Source organism: Globicephala melas, chromosome 6 (genome assembly GCF_963455315.2).
Source record: "Globicephala melas chromosome 6, mGloMel1.2, whole genome shotgun sequence".
NCBI lineage: Eukaryota > Metazoa > Chordata > Mammalia > Artiodactyla > Delphinidae > Globicephala > Globicephala melas.
In genome coordinates this window covers 68,025,630-68,047,612 of record NC_083319.1, presented here as the reverse complement: position 1 = coordinate 68,047,612, position 21,983 = coordinate 68,025,630, and the positions used below count along the sequence as shown (strand labels likewise).

Here is a 21,983-nt window from a genome sequence, read left to right as displayed (position 1 = left end):
GAAAACATAGGAAGAACACTCTTTGACATAAATCACAGCAAGATCTTTTTTGATCCACCACCTAGAGTAATGGAAGTAAAAACAAAAATAACAAATGGGACCTAATGAAACTTCAAAGCTTTTGCACAGCAAAGGAAACCATAAACAAGACGAAAAGACACCCTCTCAGAATGGGAGAAAATATTTGCAAACGAATTAACGGACAAAGGATTAATCTCCAAAATATATAAACAACTCATGAAGCTCAATATTAAAAAAAAAAAAAAAAGCAACCCAATCCAAAAATGGCAGAAGCCCTAAATAGACATTTCTCCAAGGAAGACATACCAATGGCCAAGAAGCACATGAAAAGCTGCTCAACATCACTATTAGAGAAATGCAAATCAAAACTACAATTAGGTATCAGGTCACACCAGTTAGAATGGGCATCATCAGAAAATCTACAAACAACAAATGCTGGAGAGGGTGTGGAGAAAAGGGAACCCTCTTGCACCGTTGGTGGGAATGTAAATTGATACAGCCACTATAGAGAACAGTATGGAGGTTCCTTAAAACTAAAAATAGAATTACCATATGATCCAGCAATCCCACTACTGGGCATATACCCTGAGAAAACCATAATTCAAAAAGACGCATGCAACCCAATGTTCATTGCAGCACTATTTACAATAGCCAGGTCATGGAAGCAACCTAAATGCCCACTGACAGACGAATGGATAAAGAAGATGTGGTACATATATACAATGGAATATTACTCAGCCATAAAAAGGAATAAAATTGGGTCCTTTGTACAAACGTGGATGGATGTAGAGATTGTCATACAGAGTGAAGTAAGTGAGAAAGGGAAAAACAAATATCGTATATTAACACATATATGTGGAACCTAGAAAAATTGTACAGATGAACCTGTTTGCAGGGCAGAAATTGAGACACAGATGTAGAGAAGAAACGTATGGACACCAAGGGGGGAAAGACGCGGTGGGGTGGTGGTGGTGTGATGAATTGGTTGATTGGGCTTGACATGTATACACTGATGTGTATAAAATGGATGACTAATTTAAAAAATAAAATAAATAAAAAAAATTTAGGTGCATCATTAAAAAAAATGCAAAAGCCATTCCTTTAATAACCCTTTAAATAGCCTGGGCTCATATCCCAGCTCCACCACTTATTAAGGGTGATCAAGTTAATCAAAGAGCTCTGGGATCAATTTCAATGGCTCTTTTAATAATCTTTTAAAAGCCATTCTTAGTAATACCTTTAAAAAAATGTAAAGCCACTGGCTGTAATTTGCCAACCCCTGGTCTCGAGAAGGCAAATATAGGGTTAGGAGGCTTCTGCAATCATGCAGAGCTGACAAAGGTAAACCAAGTACAGGCAGTGAGAACAGAGACCAGTGGAGGGTGAAAGAGCCACTGAAGAGCGTGAACAATCTAGAAATACAGGCAGACCTCGTTTTATCGTGCTTCGCTTTCTTGTGCTTCGCAGATACTGCATTTTTTTATAAACTGAAGATTTGAGGCAACCCCACGTGGAGCAAGTCTATTGGTGCCATTTTTCCAATAGCATTTGTTCACTTCGTGTCTCTGTGTCACGTTTTGGTAATTTTTGCAATGTTTCAAACTTCTTCCTCATTCTTATATTTGTTATGGTGATATATGATCAGTGATCTTTGATGTTACTACTGTGACTTGCTGAAGGCTCAGACGATGGTTAGCATTTTTAGCAAGAAAGTATTTTTAGATTAAGGTATATAGATTGGTTTTTAAGACACAGTGCTATCACATAGTTAACACTCTACAGTAGAGAGTAAACATAACTTTTATATGTACTGGGAAACCAAAAAATAAATTGACTTGCTTTATTGTAATACCTGCTTTATCGTGGTGATCTGGAACTGAACCCACAATATCTCCAAGGTATGCCTGTATTTTGGCTTGGAAAGTTAGATGGTTGGGGGTACTCTTTACTGAGATAAGGATTCAGGAGTTTAGTTTTAGAGATATTGATTGACCTTTTCGTGGGGCATCTGGGTTAGGATGCCTAGTAGACAACTGTACATCTGAGTCAGAAGAGAGATGTGCTCTGTGCTAGATACAGGAGAATCATCAGCATACAGAGGAGTCCTGGAGCCACGGGATCACTAGTGTATACAGAGTGAGGCTCCTAAGGGGAGTAGCTAAGAGGTGGGCAGAGGAAGAGGAATCCACAGAGATGCTGAGAAGGAATAACCAGAGGAGTAAGAAGCAAGCCAAGTGTGTGTGGTTTCTAAAGCAGCAAGAAAGTGTTGTTCGGAAGAAGGGCTCAGCCTGCGTAGAATGCTGCTGAGAGCTCAGAGTAGATAAGGCATGTTTTGAGAGACAACTTTCTTCTTTTTCAACAAACAAGAAATAACTTTTTGGGGGGGTGGGGAGGGGGCTTTACTCAAGAGGAGTGTATGTTATATGTTACATGCGGTCTTAGAATGTGAGGTGGGCAAATAGGAGCAACTCCATAATGAACTGAGTGGAAATATTAGGCAGGATTTAAAAAAACTCATAATTAACAACCTTGGAGGGGGGACCTAGGGTAGCCTTCTACACGTAAAATATTTCTAGGTTATAAATTGGCAGTAGAGGGCTATAAGAGTAATGTTTTCAAACCACTCAGGTGCCAGTAATGCACTAGGACCGTGGAGTGAGGCTAGAATACTTGTCTTCTGGTGGTTTTTGCAGGCAGCAATATGGTGGAACCAGTCAATTACAGATCCACACGAACTACATGGACTCAGCAATGAAAGCAAAGGGAAAACAAAGCAGAGTTCTCTTGTTTTCTCAATCAACTGGCACACAGCCCTGAAAAGTACTTCCTAACTCACCCCCGATGGCTATGCTGCAAAGTCCAGTCCTGCTTCTTTGTTCTCTGGATGAACAAGGTAGCCACACTTAGTTATCTTAACCTCTGGCCATCCAGAATTTTTCCAAAATATTGGCAGATTTGGAGTCTGTTAGCTTCCACCATGTCTGCTCCCTCCACACATGGGCACTTCGTGGTCTCTCTCAAATCTCAGGCTCAGGGTGAACGTGAGTATGTGGGTTGGTGGGAATCTGGGAAGGAGGCACGGGGATGGGAGAGTGCTTGGAATTCCTAAGTGTCATTTAGGCATGGAGTTCTGTCTGTCTCTACCACATCTTTTAACAGAACAAACAGAAGTGCCTAATTCGACTCTGAGGTTAACCTTCCCCCATTTTTCTCTCTCAGCTCTTCTAAAAGGTGGTCCTTGAACCACCGATCTCAGAGCCACCTGTGGTGCTTGTTAAAATGCACATGACAGAAAGAAAATGTGGTGCATATATACAATGGAATATTACTCAGCCATTAAAAAGAATGAAATAATGCCATTGCAGCAACATGGATGGACCTGGAGATTATCATACTAAGTGAAGTAACTCAGAGAAAGAAATATCATATGATATCACTTATATGCAGAATGTAAAAAAAAAAGATACAAAGGAACTTATTTACAAAACAGAAACAGACTCATAGACTTAGAGAACGAACTTATGGTTACCAGTGGGGAAGGGTGGGGGGTAGGGATAGATTGGGAGTTTGGGATTGACATAAACACACTGATTTATTTAAAATAGATAACCAACAAGGAGCTACTGTATAGCACAGGGAACTCTGCTCAATAGTCTGTAATAACCTAAATGGGAAAAGAACTTGAAAAAGAGTAGATACATATATAGGTATAACTGAATCACTTTGTGGTACACCTGAAACTAACACAACATTGTTAATCAACTATACTCCAATATAAAAAATAAATAAATAAATAAAGTTGAGTTTGGATTTAGTGCAAAAAAATGCAAATGATGGGACCCTACTGTAGAAAGAGTTTCTGGGGTAGGGTAGGATGTGGGTGTCTCCATTTCTAACAAGTTCCTGGCAATTATTATGCACACTGAATTTGGGAACCCCTCCTCTATCCCCTTTTTATTTTTTATTATTATTTTTTAAAATTTATTTATTTATTTCTGGCTGCATTGGGTCTTCGTCACTGCGTGTGGGCTTTCTCTAGTTGCAGTGAGTGGGGGCTACTCTTCGTTGTGGTGCACCATCTTCTCATTGTGGTGGCTTCTCTGGTTGCGGAGCATGGGCTCTAGGTGCGCGGGTTTCAGTAGTTGTGGCTCGCAGGCTCTAGAGCGCAGGCTCAGTAGCTGTGGCGCATGGGCTTAGCTGCTCCGCGGCATGTGGGATCTTCCCAGACTAGGGCTCGAACCCGTGTTCCCTGCATTGGCAGGTGGATTCTTAACCACTGTGCCACCAGAGAATCCCGTATCTCCTTTTTAAAGTTTAGAATTTTTAAGAGAAGTATTGTGACCATCGGAGTTTAAAAAAAACCTTGAGGCTCAAAAGTTACCGTATCCTCTATTAGCCTTTCAGTGTATCTTAGTTTCTGAAGAGCAGGGACCTCTCCTTATTTATGATCTCACTTTCTGGCACTCATCACTGTACCCAATGCCCAAGAGATACTTGGGGAGTTGAAGGGATGATTGCAAAGGGCCCCTTATAGCCCCCCAGCTTCTACTCATGCTCCTCTGAGATACACTCACCACAAAGTAGCCAGTGTGCATCTATAAAAATGGAAATTAGATCATTTGACATTCCTGATTAATACCCTCCAAAATCTCCCTGTGGTGCTCAGACTAAAACCTCAGCTCCACATCCTGGTCTCTGGTTGACCCCATGGCTTCATCCCATATCACCTCTACCTTCAGCCTGCCACACTCCAGCCAAATGAGCTTCTTTTGGGTTCTTTCAACACAATAAATTCATTTTCACTTTAGGGGTTTTGCACCGTTTTTCCCTTGCCCAGGAATGCTCTTCCTTCTGATGTCGTATTGCTGGACACTGGTCATCATTCAGCTTTTGTCTTCCAGGTCACCTCTTCAGAGTACCCATCTAATGTGGTCACCAGATCATTGCTTATCAAAGCTCTGTTTCATTTTCTGCCAGCACTTATCACCATCTGATATTTTTGTGTCCTTTTCTGTGTTTATTGTCTTGCTTCACACTCACTCATTAATTCATTCACTGTTTATTTAGTACCTGTGTAGTGCCAGCTACTCTTTCCAGCACTAGGGACACAGCAGTAAAGAAAGCCTCTACCCTAATGGACAGGCCATCAGTGCATAAATATATAATACGTCAAATGACGATAAAATTCTGTGAATAAAATAGAGTTGAAGGGTTAGAGAATGATGCAGAGTGCTCCTTTAGCTAGAATGATCAGGAAAGATCTTTCTGATGTGTGCCAGTTCAGCAGATATCTAAATGTACGTAAAGTGCAAGAGAACACGGACTTCTGTTTCATTCATCACAATATCCTAGCAAGTAGGTGTATATCTCGCATATGATAGGTAGATTAATAAATATTTATGGAATGAATAAATATGCATACCCCTCTCTTAGCATTTAAACACTGCATTTACTTCTCTGGATTCCAAACTAGCCTTTGAGTTGCACTGACAGGAAATGAGTCTCCTTTTCCTCCATCCTTCATATCTAACATAGGGGCTGGCTCAGAGTAAGCATGAGAAGGTTTGTGAAATAAAGGAAGAAGTAGGGATTAAGAAGAACCAGTCTGTCGTAATACACTTAGGGACATCCTGTAAATGATTGCTTAAGAAGTTGACATGTGCTTCTAAGAATGATGTGAATTCATTTTAACTAGTAAGTTATATAGCTGATGAGATGCAGCACTATCTGAATTGTTAGTGATTCTTTCTGAAAACCAATTTCTTTCAAATCAAGCTTTGGCATATTTAAAAGCCAAGAAGTAAGAGACTTCAGTCATTTTCTTTCTACCTTGACCTATCTTGCTGGCTCGGGCTATCTAGAGTATACTTTAATATATCCGCAAAGTCCGACAGACCAACAGCCAACTGAAGCTTGCAGACTCTTTCAGAAAGATGGATTTGGGCACTAAACAAAAACAGACTAACTGAACTGCAACCCCGGGCATTTCAGCACTTCTCTGTTTGAAAATTAACAAGCATTTCGCAACCGCTACCAGACGCACTAATGATGACAAGCAATGAAACCCAACACAAAAGAGGTCACCAACAGCCATAGCAGAGCCGTCCCAATGGCAGTGCTGTGCCTTCTGTGTGCTCTGTACAGATGCATCCATTTTATTTTCTGAAACTCCACTTGGACAACTGCATAGAAGAGTAAGCTCCAGCCATACTTCTTACCGGCTAGCTAAGTAAAACGGAAAAATTATGATGTCAAGGATCAGAAACAGAAATCTCTTATTTTTCCCTACCACGTGCCATTAACTTGCTTTAAGAAGCTCTGTTGAGGCTAGATCTGGAAAAAAGTCTTGAGAGTGGCAAGAATTGTAATACTGTTTGCTCGTGGCCCCCATGCTTTCTGAATGTTACCCTCCACTGCCACTCTCACCAATGTCCTGGTGACTCAAGACCTAGGATTTGCCCTCTGCTGTCCTAGGCCTACAACTTTTCATATCTTTAGCACCTGGCTGCTGTGTTTCTTTTTTTTAGCAAGATTCTGTTGAAACGTCTTCATCTTAAAGCCATTGGACTCTCAATGCCCACTAAGGTGAAAATTAAAAGGCAAAAGTCGTATTTCTAAGCAGTGTTTCAAGAATTGTTGATATCCTTGAGATTACTAGGCCAAAAAATTGTTCACTGATCAAAGAAGTACTTGGAAAACACTGAATACCATATCATTCACTTGGAAAGTCACAACACATGTTGGACTGCTTAAAGGAGTTAAAAAAACATGGAAAAACCAAAATCATTTTCACCTGGGGGTTAGTTAAATACATTCAAGAACAGTAATCAGCTGTTGAAAAAGGTGACACAGACCCCTACCTACTACTCTGAAATGTTTCCTAGACATGTTGTTGAATAAAAATCAAGTCAAACTTCTAACCATGAGTAACTTCCCATTAAAAACACAAATCCTATGTGTGTATGTGTTTTATATATAATACAATAAAATATATAAAAATTCCAAAAGGATGTATACCGAATTATTAAGACTGACAGCCTCTGGGAAATAGGATTGAGGGCATGAAGGAGACCTGCACTCTTACTATACATACACAGGTATTATTTGAATTGTTTTATAGCCTCTTCATTGTTTTTATAATAAAAAAAGAAAAAAAATCAAATACTATATTAAAAAATATAAGTAAAGTCCAGCAGTAAATACCTCCGTTTAGCTTTAAGCGAGCATGTCTCAAACTCACGTGATTGATGAATCCCTGTTTTGTGGACCACTTGGAAACAACTTGTACGACAGATTTTGAAGCTACTGTGCTCAAGGCTCTCTCCACTCTCCACCAACATATGGGTTTTAACCTTCTATGGCCTTCTACAACTGAGTGAAGGGTGTGGATCAGAGATGATCTGCTACAACCCCCCTCATTTTTAAAACGAAAGGATTAAGGCCATGGAAAGTAAAGGGCAAGACCAGCCCAAAGCCCTCAATCCTTATCTAATTCCCTCCACATCTTTCCTGTAGTCACCAGTGACCCATGGGCCCTGATCCTTGGATTTCATAATCTCCAGCACTCAAGGAAGTTGTCAGGACCCCTGAGGAAGCCATGGCCTCAATATTCTCCCTGCGGTTCCAGGCAGAGCAGAGTCCTAATCATCCCCTCCCCCATCCCCAATGGCCTGTCTTGCTGTACAGCTTTTAGGAGGAAATAGTCACTATGCGAAAGAAGGGATCCTGGAAGAAGCCGGTAGAAAACAGCAGGGATCTTGAGATAACTTGGTTTCCCTGGTGAAGTATAGGAGATACATGCAAACATGAACTTAGTCACTCAAAACAGCATGAGCTTGAGTTGGCAGAACTGGGTTTGAATCTGCTCTGTTGGTTCTGCCGTTTACTAGCTATTTAACATTGGTCAACTTCCTTAATTATGGTGAGCCTCGGTTTCCTCGTCTCTGAAATAAGGATATCAGTTCATATGTTGCACCTTACAGTGGACATTAACAGAGATGATGGCTATGGAAGTTGCTAGCATGGGGGCACAATATCTGGAGTTAGTCAAGAAATGTTAATTCTCATCTTTTCCCTCACACAGCCAACCGCTACCTCCTTTGATCTCGATAACACCAATCTCGGGCAATAGGCCAGGGGATGTGAATGCAACAGTATGTACACTTGAGAAACCGACTGGCTGGTGGAAGGCACGGCATGATTTGGGCACAACAGGTGTGACAGGTACAGTCACAGAGGTGAGTTCCAGTGCAGCATGCACCTGAGCACCAGGGTACCACTTTCAATCAGCGCCCATCATCCTGGGGGTCTGATGCCGGAGGTGTCTCTCTCCCCAGTGGCCTCAAGGGGATTTACCGCAACTTTGGCCCGACCCACAAATTCCTTACAAAGATTTCTGGAAAGAACTGCAGGGATCATAGCAGTTAAGCTGATCAAGCAAAGTACAAGCTGGGGAGGACCAAGAAGCAAACAAGAGGAGGAGCAAGCAAACCATAGGCTCTCAAAACATAGTTCATTCAGTCCTTGTCTCCAGTGCTTCTCTGTGGGTGCCTCAGCTTTTTAATTACTGATGTGGTAACAACAGTACTTACCCCATAGGGTTGTTTTTTTTAAGATTAAACAAGATAATATTACCTTTAAAGCACTGAGCACAGTGTCAAAGAAAAAATACTTAGTATTGTTATTAAAACTATTTGATCTGTAAGTGCTCAGGCTGAGAGGCAATATTATTGACATTTCAAAAGCACAAAAGATGTGGGCAGGACGGACAAAGTCATGTTTGTTCATCAAGCCTCGGAAGAGGAGACAGAACTACTCTTTGGAATCAAGTAAACTTGACATTGAGTCCTCAGTCTGGTCCTTACTAAAGTGGGACCTTGGGTGAGCTGCTGAACCTCAATTCTCTATGTGAAACTGGAGGATAATGTCAATCTTGTAGATTGACTGTCAGAAGAACAAATGCAGTAACATCTAAATAAACCTGGCACCCTGCCTGGCACAATAAATCCTGCCACCTTTCCTTCCTCACGCAAAGCTACCAAGCCAGTGAAGAGGATTAGCTGAACAATAGTATTTCAAAGTAGATTTCATGAACAGAGCATGCTCCATGGATTCAGAGAAGATAAAAAGTTAAAATGAGGACTTTGGGCCAGAGGACCTTAAAGGTTCCTCCCTCGTCCATGGACTGTGATTCTTCTATTTGCTGCCCATCTTATTTTTGTCACACGTTTTGGCTCTGCCACCTAATAAATGTGATCTTTAGCAAGCTGCTAGACTGGTTTCGTCTTCCGTAAAGTGTGGATAAAAATTATACCTACTTCTTAGGGCCACTGTTAGAAGTCAGTAAGATAAAGCACATAAAGAGTTTACACTTGGGGCTTCCCTGGTGGTGCAGTGGTTGAGAGTCCGCCTGCCGACGCAGGGGACGCGGGTTCGTGCCCCGGTCCGGGAAGATCCCATATGCCGCGGAGCGGCTGGGCCCGTGAGCCATGGCCGCTGAGCCTGAGCGTCTGGAGCCTGTTCTCCAAAACGGGAGAGGCCTCAACAGTGAGAGGCCCGCGTACCGCAAAAAAAAAAAAAAAAAAAAAAAAGAGTTTACACTTGTCTGGGAGACAGTCACTACTCAATTAATGCCAACTATCTGTTGTCAGGGCCACTATAAAGATTAAAGAGGATGTCCACAGGAAGCACGGCATGCTGCTTGGCACATAGGTAGTATTAAAAATATTGTTATTATTATTACCTCTTCTATCACTATTGATTTTACATTATGAATGGCCACGGCCCAAGGAAACCAGTAATATATGCTGTCATCCCAGTAAAGACACATCAAAACAGAGACACCAAGAGATATTAGGATAATTAATCACAGGTCCGACTGGGAATAAAAACTTTCTGCAACAAACAGCCTTGTCCAGCCCAGACAGAGGATGGGCTCACCCACGGGGGCAGCAGCTGCTGGCTGCACTCTCTCCCCAGCCCTGGGGGACCACACACACAGAGACAGTATCCTGGTGTACAAGATTTTCAGCGGTTCATCTCACAAAATGGTAATGTAACAATGCCTTGGCCTGGAATGATATTTTTCTGCCGAAAGTTCAAAGCTATCCAGAGAGTATCTCATTAATCTTTGGATCCTACGGGGATTGGGATTGGTAGGCATCCTTATTATTACCTTATAAAGATGAGAACATACAGTTTAGAGAAATTAAATACCTTGTCTTTGCTTCAACAGTCTATCAGTGCCAAGAGAGGGTTGAAACCCAGGATGGGAGCAATCCCTGAGGCCCAGTGCTCTAAGCCCGACCCTTGGAAACACCTTGAAGGAAGAATGAATAGGGTGTCTCCCACACAGTGTGGCCCCTTGCCCGTCCCTCCCAGACCGGAGTAGCTGCAAAGCTCACCTGTCGCTGAACTGAACCTCTTCTCCGTTCCGGGCCCAGCTGATGGTAGGCCTTGGGTTGCCTATGGCCTCGCAGTGCAGAAGCACACTCAGTGTCCCGCTGGCCAGGGCCACAGTCTGCCCGAGGTGGGTGACCACCTCGGAGGCTGAGAGCTGCTGGGCGGCTGAGATTTTGCGCAAGATGATGGGCTTCCGGTGCGGCCGGCGAGAGCTGCCCCCGCCCTCCCCAGTGGACGAGGTCCGGAGGGAGCTGCTGAAGCCAGACACGTGTTTATGAGGAGGGATGGCCACTGGGGGAATCCCCCGCTCGGACGGCTTGAGGAGCGCGTCCTGGTGCGCGTCCTGGCGGCTGCGGAAGATCTCCTGGGCCAGCTGGGCCACTAGGTGCTTGCTGTAGACGTCGCGGAGCTCCTCGGGTTGCTGGGAGAGGTTCCGGAGGATGTCGTCCAGGCGCTGCTGCTCGGCCACCATGGTGAAAGGCAGGTGCAGAAGGCCCTGCTCGGCGTTCTGGTCCTCTTCTGAGGATGTGTTCCTTTCTGTGGAGTCCTGGACCTCCCAGGAGGCGAGCAGCTCTCCTGGCCAGCCCCCCTGCTCCAGCAACCGAGAGACCAGATCATCATAGCGGCTCCCGGCATCAGCAGGGAGGCCCCGCTTCTCGGCCTTGCTGCCATTGGAGAAGATCCCGTTCTGGTGTTTGTGGGTCTGCAGGGCCTCCTTCGGGCGGGCCTTCCTCACCGCGAGGGCCTCTTCCTCGCTCCGCAGGCTCAAGGGCCGAGCCACCAGCTTCCGGTTGCCTCCAATGAGCTTAATCACAAACTGCTCCCGGGCCGGGCCGGCCGAGCAGGTGTAGATGCCCGCATCAGAGGGCTTGAGGCGGTGGATCTTCAGGTACCCAAATGGGGCCACGGTGACGTGGGCGGAGCTGATGAGGTGCTGGCCGTCTTTCTCCCAGGTGATGAGGGGCTTGCGGAAGCGCCGCGTGGGACAGCGTACCACCACTGCGGTCTTGGGGAGCAGGTAGGCGAATCCCCCCACGATGAAGTGCAGCTTCCTCTGCCGGCGGGTCTGGATGTATACCTTCCTGGCTGCCGCGATGTGAGGACTGTGCTTTGTGGATGGCCACCCGGGCCCTGGAATGAAAGCAATGAAAGGGAAGGCAGATGGATGGAGAAAGAGAAGCGGAGAGAGAGAAGCAGAGAGCAGAGAAAAGGGGCAGTGAGGTGCAGCGACAAGAGACAGTGAAAAGGAGAGGGCAAAGAGAAGAAAGACAGCGGGACAAAAGGGAGAAGAGGGAAAGAAAGCATTTCAGTTTGGTTTGGGCAGGGCCTTCATTTACCACCTTCTGTTTTACGGAAGTAAATGGCTACCAGCTGTGGACCATCAAGCTGCTGCCGCAATGAAACATGGGAGAGCTAATGAGGTGCAGTGGGGCAACCTGCTATCACGCTGCTGGGGTTTTCTACCCCTAGAAGCTGAGATGCAGGGTTCTAGATGGAGGGCGGTTCCAGGGGAAAGGCAGTTCCTCTCATTAAAAGGACTTAAAAAAGAAAGAAAGAAAAAGAAATCAGCATCATAAAAAGAGGCAGAGGACAAAGAGAAGGAGAATGGATCCCTTTTGGGTCCTGCAGAGCACCAGCGTCCCCGTATACATGGGGAGGAGATCCCAGAAGTGTTACACCTCTAGGGATTAATATTAAACAAATCTGTTTAGTTTAAAACACTGGAGTGGGTAACATCAGGCTTCATTAGTAACATGCTGACTCCAGCTTCCAGATCTCCATATGCCAGCAAGTGAACTTTGCCCTACCTCCTGCAAACTGTTTTTTCCAGCAGAGAAAAGCATCCTGCCTGGCCACGTATAATTAAGATTCCTTTCCCATCTCCAGCTGAGCTCACGAGCCTAATGCCCTCAGAGGGCTTTACTGCCTATCTGCCGCTGGTCTTGGGTTCAGGAAAAGCTACTGTTCTTGCCGTCTCCCCATCCCCAGAGCTCTGACATACTCACTTGCACAGGTGGCCAGCATACAGGGCCTGATGGATGAAGAGAACGGCAGGGGCGGGCACAGGGAGGAATTGACAGTAGCTGAGACACCTGTTTTCAGCACCTTCCGGCAAATGGCACTTCGCGTCTGGGTGCCCTCCCCACAGCTCGTGGAACACTGGTGGGAAAAGAAGGGCCCAAAGCATGTAAATTCAGGTAACTAAAGGCTAATGGGTTTGTGTGGGCTCTGAAACTCACCAAAATAAGGAAGACGTTGCTTGGAAAAGCAATAGCAACTAAGAGAGATAGAGAAATATTAATTATGTAACAATGTGGGAAGACACATCCATACTGTAGGCATATTCTACTCGAAGATTTTCTAGTCTCAGGTCTCCTGTGGACCTTTCACCTGTTTTGACTTTTTTTTTCCTAACATCTTTATTGGAGTATAATTGCGTCACAATGCTGTGTTAGTTTCTGCTGTATAACGAAGTGAATCAGCTATATGTATACATATATACCTCTATCCCCTCCCACTTGCATATGCCACCCACTAGGTGGTCACAAAGCACCAGGCTGATCTCCCTCTGCTATGTGGCTGCTTCTCACTAGCTATCTATTTTACATTTGGTAGTGTATATATGTCAATACTACTCTCTCACTTTGTCCCAGCTTACCCTTCCCCCTCCCCGTGTCTTTAAGTCCATTTTCTACGTCTGCATCTTCATTCCTGTCTTGACCCTAGGTTCATATACATATTGTATATGCCCCTAGGAATATACAATATATTCCACTGTATAAGCAATAGCAAGATGTATCACATCTTCTTTATCCATTCATCTGTTGATGGACACTTAGGTTGCTTCCATGTCCTGGCTATTGTAAACAGTGCTTCAATGAACACTGTGGTACATGTCTCATTTTGAATTATGATTTTCTCAGGGTATATGCCCAGTAGTGGGATTGCTGGGGCATATGTTAGTTCTATTTTTAGTTTTTTAAGGAACCTCCATACTGTTCTCCATAGTGACTGTATCAATTTACATTCCCACCAACAGTGCAAGAGGGTTCCCTTTTCTCCACACCCTCTCCAGCATTTATTGTTTGTAGATTTTTTCATGATGGCCATTCTGACCGGTGTGAGGTGATACCTCATTGTAGTTTTGATTTGCATTTCTCTAATGATTAGTGATGTTGAACATCCTTTCATATGTTTGTTGGCAATCTGTATATCTTCTTTGGAGAAATGACTATTTAGGACTTTGACCCATTTTTGGATTGGGTTGTTTTTTTGATATCAAGCCGCATAAGCTGCTTGTATATTGTGGAGATTAATCCTTTGTCAGTTGTTTCATTTGCAAATATTTTCTCCCATTCTGAGGGTTGTCTTTTGGTCTTGTTTATGGTTTCTTTTGCTGTGCAAAAGCTTTTAAGTTTAGGTCTCATTTGCTTACTTTGTTTTTATTTCCATTTATCTAGGAGGTGGGTCAAAAAGGATCTTGCTGTGATTTATGTCAAAGAGTGCTCTATGTTTTCCTCTAAGAGTTTTATAGTGTCTAGCCTTACATTTAGGTCTTTAATCCATTTTGAGTTTATTTTTGTGTATGGTGTTAGGGAGTGTTCTAATTTCATTCTTTTACATGTAGCTGTCAGGTTTTCCCAGAACCACTTACTGAAGAGGCTGTCTTCTCTCCATTGTTTATTCTTGCTTCCTTTATCAAAGATAAGGTGACCGTATGTGCGTGGGTTTATCTCTGGGTTTTCTATCCTGTTCCATTGATCTATATCCTGTTTTTGTGCCAGTACCATACTGTCTTGATTACTGTAGCTTTGTAGTATAGTCTGAAGTCAGGGAGCCTGATTCCTCCAGCTCCATTTTTCATTCTCAAGATTGCTTTGGCTATTTGGGGTCTTTTGTGTTTCCATACAAATTGTGAAATTTTTTGTTCTAGTTCTGTGAAAAATGCCATTGGTAGTTTGATAGGGATGGCATTGAATCTGTAGATTGCTTTGGGTAGTACAGTCATTTTCACAATATTGATTCTTCCAATCCAAGAACATGGTATATCTCTCTGTTTGTATTGTCTTTAATTTCTTTCATCAGTGTCTTATACTTTTCTGCATACAGGTCTTTTGTCTCCTTAGGTAGGTTTATTCCTAGGTATTTTATTCTTTCTGTTGCAATGGTAAATGGGAGTGTTTCCTTAATTTCACATTCAGATTTTTCATCGCTAGTGTATAGGAATGCAAGAGATTTCTGTGCATTAATTTTGTATCCTGCTACTTTACCAAATTCATTGATTAACTCTAGCAGTTTTCTGGTAGCATCTTTAGGATTCTCTATGTATAGTATCATGTCCTCTGCAGACAGTGACAGTTTTACTTCTTCTTTTCCGATTTGGATTCCCTTTATTTCTTTTTCTTCTCTGATTGCTGTGGCTAAATCTCCCAAAACTGTGTTGAATAACAGTGTTGAGAGTGGGCAACCTTGTCTTGTTCCTGATGTTAGAGGAAGAGGTTTCAGTTTTTCACCATTGAGAACAATGTTGGCTGTGAGTTTGTCATATATTGCCCTTTATTATGTTGAGGTAGCTTCCCTCTATGCCTACTTTCTGGAGAGTTTTTATCACAAATGGGTTTTGAATTTTGTGGAAAGCTCTTTCTGAATCTATTGAGATTATCATATGGTTTTTATCCTTCAATATATTAATATGGTGTATCACATTGATTGATTTGCATATACTGAAGAATCCTTGCATTCCTGGGATAAACCCCACTTGATCATGGTGTATGATTCTTTTAATGTGCTGTTGGATTGTTTGCTAGTATTTTGTTGAGGATTTTTGCATCTATGTTCATCAGTGATACTGGCATGTAGTACTTTCTTTGTGACATCTTTGTCTGGTTTTGGTTTCAGGTTGATGGTGGCCTCATAGAATGAGTTTGGGAGTGTTCCTCCCTCTGCTATATTCTGGAAGAGTTTGAGAAGGATAGGTGTTAGCTCTTCTCTACATGTTTGATAGAATTCGCCTGTGAAGCCATCTGGTCCTAGGGTCTTGTTTGTTGGAAGATTTTTAATCACAGTTTCAATTTCAGTGCTTGTGATTGGTCTGTTTATATTTTCTATTTCTTTCTGGTTCAGTCTCGGAAGGTTGTGCTTCTCTATGATTTGTCCATTTTTTCCAGGTTGTCCATTTTATTGGCATATTGCTGCTTGTAGTAATGTCTCATGATCCTTTGTATTTCTGCAGTGTCAGTTGTTACTTCTCCTTTTTCATTTCTAATTCTGTTGATTTCTGTCTTCTCCCTTTTGTTTTTTTCTTGATGAGTCTGGCTAATGGTTTATCAATTTTGTTTATCTTCTCAAAGAACTTGCTTTTAGTTTTACTGATATTTGCTACTGTTTCCTTCATTTCTTTTTCATTTCTTTCTGATCTGATCTTTATGATTTCTTTCCTTCTGCTAACTTTGGGGTGTTTTTGTTCTTCTTTCTCTAATCGCTTTAGGTGTAAGGTTAGGTTGTTTATTTGAGATTCTTCTTGTTTCTTGAGGTAGGATTGTATAGCTATAAACTTCCCTCTTAGAACTGCTTTTGCTGCATTCCATTGGTTTTGGGTCGTCATGTTTTCATTGTCATTTGTTTCTATGTACTTTTTGATTTCCTCCGATTTCTTCAGTGATCTCTTGGTTACTTAGTAGCATATTGTTTAGCTACCATGTGTTTGTATTTTTTATAGTTTTTTTCCCTGTGATTGATACCTAGTCTCAGCATTCTGGTCAGAAAAGATACTTGATATGATTTCAATTTTCTTAAATTTACTGAGGCTTGATTTGTGAACCAAGATATGATCTATCCTGGAGAATGTTCCATGTGCACTTGAGAAGAAAGTGTATTCTGTTGTTTTTGGATGGAATGTCCTATAAATATCAATTAAGTCCATCTTGTTTAATGTGTGATTTAAAGCTGTGTTTCCTTATTTTTTTTTCATTTTGGATGATCTCTCCATTGGTGAAAGTGGGGTGTTAAAGTCCCCTAATATGATTGTGTTACTGTCGATTTTCCCTTTTATGGCTGTTAGCATTTGCCTTATGTATTGAGGTCCTCCTTTCTTGGGTGCATACATATTTACAATTGTTCTATGTTCTTCTTGGATTGATCCCTTGATCACTGTCATGTCCTTCCTTGTCTCTTGTAATAGTCTTTATTTTAAAGTCTATTTTGTCTGATATGAGAATTGCTACTCCAGCTTTCTTTTGCTTTCCATCTGCATGGAATATCTGTTTCCATCCCCTTACTTTCAGTCTGTATGTGTCTCTAGGTCTGAAGTGGGTCTCTTGTAGACAGCATATATACGGGTGCTGTTTTTGTATCCATTCAGCCAGTCTGTGTCTTTTGGATGGAGCATTTAATCCATTTACATTTAAGGTAGTTATTGATACGTATGTTCCTATTACCATTTTCTTAATTGTTTTGGGTTTGTTTTTGTAGGTTTTTTCCTTCTCTTGTGTTTCCTGCCTAGAGAAGTTCCTTTAGCATTTGTTGTAAAGCTGGTTTGGTGGTCTGAATTATCTTAACTTGTGCTTGTTTGTGAAGGTTTTAATTTCTCTCTTGAATCTGTATGAGATCCTTGCTGGGTAGAATAATCTTGGTTGTAGGTTTTTCCCTTTCATCACTCTAAATACGTCCTGCCACTCCCTTCTGGTTTGTAGAGTTTCTGCTGAAAGATCAGCTGTTAACCTTATGGGGATTCCCTTGTATGTTATTTGTTGCTTTTCCCTTGCTGCTTTTAATATTTTTTCTTTGTATTCAATTTTTGATAGTTTGACTAATGTGTGTCTTGGAGTGTTTCTCCTTAGATTTATCCTGTATGGGACTCTCTGTGCTTCCTGGACTTGATTGGCTATTTCCTTTCCCATGTTAGGGAAGTTTTCAACTATAATCTCTTCAAATATTTTCTCAGACGATTTCTTTTTCTCTTCCTCTTCTGGGACCCCTTTAATTTGAATGTTGGTGCATTTAATGTCCCAGAGGTCTCTGAGACTGTCCTCAATTTTCATTCTTTTTTCTTTTTTCTGCTCTGCAGTAGGTAGTTCCACTATTTTATCATCCAGGTTACTTATCCGTTCTTCTGCCTCATTTATTACGCTATTGATTCCTTCTAGAGAATTTTTAATTTCATTTATTGTGTTGTTCATCATTGTTTGTTTGCTCTTTAGTTCTTCTAGGTCCTTGTTAAACGTTTCTTGTATTTTCTCCATTCTACTTTCAAGATTTTGGATCATCTTTACTATCATTACTCTGAATTGTTTTTCAGGTAGACTGCCTATTTCCTCTTCATTTGTTTCGTCTCGTGGGTTTTTACCTTGCTCCTTCATCTGCTTATTTCTCTGTCTTCTCATTTTGTTTAACTCACTGTATTTGGGGTCTGCTATTCACAGGCTGCATGTTCGTATTTCGTGTTGTTTTTGGTGTCTGCTTCCAGTGGGTGAGGTTGGTTCAGTGGGTTGCGTAGGCTTCCTGGTGGAGGGGACTGGTGCCTGTGTTCTGGTGAATGAGGCTGGATCTTGTCCTTCTGTTGGGCAGGGCCACGTCTGGTGGTGTGTTTTGGAGTGTCTGTGAACGTAGTATGATTTTAGGCAGCCTCTCTGCTAATGGGTGGGATTGTGTTCCTGTCTTGCTAGTTGTTTGGCATGGGGTGTCCAGCACTGAAGCTTGCTGGCCATTGGGTGGAGCTGGGTCTTAGCGTTGAGACAGAGATCTCTGGGAGAGCTCTCACCAATTGCTATTACGTGGGTCTGGGAGGTCTCTGGTGGTCCAATGTCCTGAACTCTGCTCTCCCACCTTGGAGGCTCAGCCATGACATCAGGCCAGAGCACCAAGACCCTGTCAGCCACATGGCTCTAACATGTTGACCTCCAAATGGCAAAATCCTTTCTTTGTTTGAATAAAGGTGGCCTTCGAGGTCCAGGTTTTAGGGAACTGGCCCAGGGTGGCCATCCCTGGTTTCACATCAACATGATCTCAGGCAGAAACCTCCTTGTTTTTCCATTTTGTCTTTAAGTTACTCATTGAAAAAACTGGCCCGTGGTCCCAAGGACGGTCGCAGCTTCGGCTGGTGGGGGCCCTCCCTCCCACTGGGCTCCCTGTTTTTACTTTTGTAGCCTGGGATTTAGAGTTAGAGAGTCACAGAGTCCAACTCAGTATTTCACTAGTTGGCGAGTCACTTAAACTCTCTGAGTCTGTTACCACTTCTTATACTTATTTTGCAAGGCTGGGAATTAAATGAGATAATATATTTTAAAATTTCACACATAGAAATGAAATTCAGTTAATGCTAATTCCTATCTCCTTCCTTTACAAATAAATTATAATACTTTAATGTCAAGTATCAGATAATTCTTATGCATTTACTTTGTTTGAGGTGGGGCGCTAAATGCTATGGGACAAAATGTGCAAGATGGTTCCTAACCTCAAGGGGATGTCATCAAATAATGGGAAGAAATCCAAATGCGTTGTTAAAATGAAATAGTATATTAGGGAACATAGAAATCAAAACCCCAATGAAATACCACTTTACATTCACTAAAATTCCCATAATCAAAAAGATGGACAACAATAAGTATTATTATTATACGTGAGGATGTAGAAAAATTAGAGCCTTCCTGTATTGCTGGTGGGAATGTAAAATAGCACAGCCCTTTTAGAAAGCAAGTTTGATATTTTTTTAAAAAGTTAAGCATACATTTATCATATGACCCAGCAATTTCAGTCCTAGGTGTCTTACCCAATAGAAATGAAAACATACGTCCATATAAAGACTTGTATGCTAAGGTTCATAGCAACATGATTCTTAATAGGCAAAAGTGGAAACAACTCAAATATCCCTCAGTTGGTGAATGGATAAATGAAATGTGGTATATCTGTATCATGGAATATTTTATTCCACCCTAAAAAGGAATGTTCTGATAATGTGCTACAAGATGGATAAACATTGAAGACATTATGCTAAGTTGAATTTTAGAGTATATAAATTATACTTCAATAAAGCTGTTTAAAGAATTATATAGTAATAAAAGAATTCAGTAAAAATATAAAACTAAAAGTCAAGTGAAGTATGAAAATATTAATGCTAACAATTGGTGAATGCTTATGGTATACTAGTGATTTCCTGGTCTAATCTGGAAGATCGTTGGAGTCTGGATGGGTATAGAGAGCCGGGGATAAGCATGGGAGGCAGGGAAATAACCAGAATCAAGGTAGAAGAGTTCAGTGCACAAGGCCAAGGCAGGCCTGGGGGCAGACCTAAACCAGTCTGACTGAACAGAGGGGCCAAGTGGAGAGTGTCAGGAGCTCAAGAGGTGGTTTGGGGCCAGATGTTGGAGACTTTTAATTTTCAGACAGAAGGTTTGGACTTGGTCCATAAGGCAATGAGGAGCCATTAAAGGGAAGAGTGAAATGATGAAAGAGGTATTTTGAGAAGGTAAATCTGGCAACAGTGTCTGGGAGGGATGGGAGTAGGAGATGAATGGCAGACAGGGATGTCAGTTAAGAAGGCTGCCACGGTAGTCCAGGCTTGAGATGATAACGGCCTGAACTAGGGTCATGGCAGCATGCCACGTTAACTTGAAAACTGACAGTAGAAGCCAAAAAATATTATCTCATGTATCTAAGTTTTATATGCTAGCCCATGGAAATGAACTATTCTATGCAAGGCACTGTGATATCCACCACCCTGAAAGACATTTAAGACGCAAAAAACGGGGATGAGAATCAAGCCCGTTGCTTTTGTTCCCTGATGATCGTGGATTCCAAATTCCACCTATCCCTTATTTTATTGTAAATGACAGCACCGAATCCAGGGATCAGGTGGGATGGGGGTAAAGAGCCTGGAAATTTTAAAAGCCTGGTCATTTTAGTGCTGCCAAGTAGAAAAATGGAAAAATGGACTGTGTGTCAGAAGACGAGTTTAGGATTTTGGTCAAGTCTAGTTCTTTCTCTAAAATTCTCAATTTCTAAACTTCTCTCAATTTCCACATCTCTAAAACAGGGAAACTATATTCGAGCAGGGATTTTCAAACTGTGTTCTTTAACTATGTTGAACAAGTGATTTAGGGGCTTCTCAGGTGGTCTGGAGACCCAACCACTTGGAGATCCGGGACCCCTACCCAACCTACCCCCTACTTCAACCAAAACAGCTCTGATTTGTTCTGTTTTAGATTTCTGGCTTCACAATAACATTTCAATGGAAAAAAGGGTCTTGCGGCTTTAATGTTTAAAAGAACAACTAGGTTATAGGATCTCCTAAGTTCCTTCTAGCTCGAAAATTGAGTTTAATTTCTCTTATATTTTTGTGAGGGAGGAATTTCCGTAAAAATATGACTTAAAAATAATGAATAGCCAACTCTTTCAAGAGATGCAAGGGTTTCTTTTAAAGAAAAGAAGTAAGGTCTTTTGAGAGGCCTTTCCTCGGAATAGGATCTGAAAGTAATTTTATTTGAAGGGTTTAAAACGTTGGCTTAATTCTGTCTCTGAGGGATTCTGTGCAGTAACCATGAGATTGCGCCCAGATAGTTGAGGATGAAAAACACCCATAGATCATCCAGGTTTTCCTTTCTCCAAGGGGAGTCCTGTGGGAGTGTGTGGAATGCACGTCTCATCCCAGACAGAAGGGCCAAGGGAAGGGTTGTTAGGATGATAGGGGCAACTGGAAACCCTGTGAACACCCCCAGGAGCACTTTCGTATGGCATCAGCTTGAGTTTAACACCGGTGAATCGGGGCTAAAATCCCACCATTCCCAGCCCCTTCTCAATGTTTGGAATTTCCATTCATCAGCCCAGATAATGCAGAACCTAGTAACATTCCCTGGATAAGGGCTAACTCTACCTAGTTCCCCAAATGTAACCTCCACCTCCTAGGAAGACCAGCAAAGCTTGTGGGAGGCCTTGGTCATGATCCTGGATCCAGCCAGTCAAGTGCTTTCTTTTATTTCCTCTCCTTTTCCCGACAATGAGGAGGGATGGAAGAAAATCATAACAATAGTTAAGGGTTAACTTTTACTAGACACAAAGTACTTCATGTGCATCATTTAATTTTTAAACGTCCCAATAACCATGTTAGTGAACACTATTATCATCTCCAATATTTAGCTAAGCAAACTAAGGCCTAGAAGGGTTAAGTAACTAGCCCAGGTTATATAGCTAGTAAGTGGCAGAGTCAGGATTCGAACCTAAGTTTGCCTGTCTTTGAGTCTGAACTCTTAACTACACGTGATACTGTTCTAAAGGTCTCCTTTACGTAATGGGACCCATGGGATTGCAATGCAGCAGTCTCCTTTCCTTAGTGCCTAATCACAGGGTCCCTCCTTCAGATTTCCTCTGTGTTCCATATGCTCAGAGGCCACAAACTCCGGGAAGTTGGGAGGACAATTCTCATACACACAAGTCCCTTTCTCAGCATCCCACTCATGGAAGACTATCACCGACAGACTTAGAAGAGCAGTGCCTTTTACACTACGCCCCTGGGAGGAAGTCTTCATCTAGAGTCACTTACTTGGCAAATACATCAGTGCCCTCGTCTG

The 21,983-nt window shown here is 42.2% G+C and overlaps 1 protein-coding gene across 2 annotated transcripts in view; it reads right to left on the bottom strand.

Moving 5' to 3' along the window:
* Positions 1-21,983, bottom strand: part of ADAMTSL1 (ADAMTS like 1) — a 1,021,102-nt gene that overhangs the window by 160,034 nt on the left and 839,085 nt on the right. For both annotated transcript variants that reach the window (XM_060300968.1, XM_030840590.2), the window contains 2 exons: positions 12,429-12,582; positions 10,425-11,553 (listed from right to left, as the gene is read on the bottom strand). In XM_060300968.1, coding sequence (XP_060156951.1) covers positions 10,425-11,553; positions 12,429-12,582 — 1,283 coding nt within the window. The remainder of the gene's footprint in view (positions 1-10,424; positions 11,554-12,428; positions 12,583-21,983) is intronic.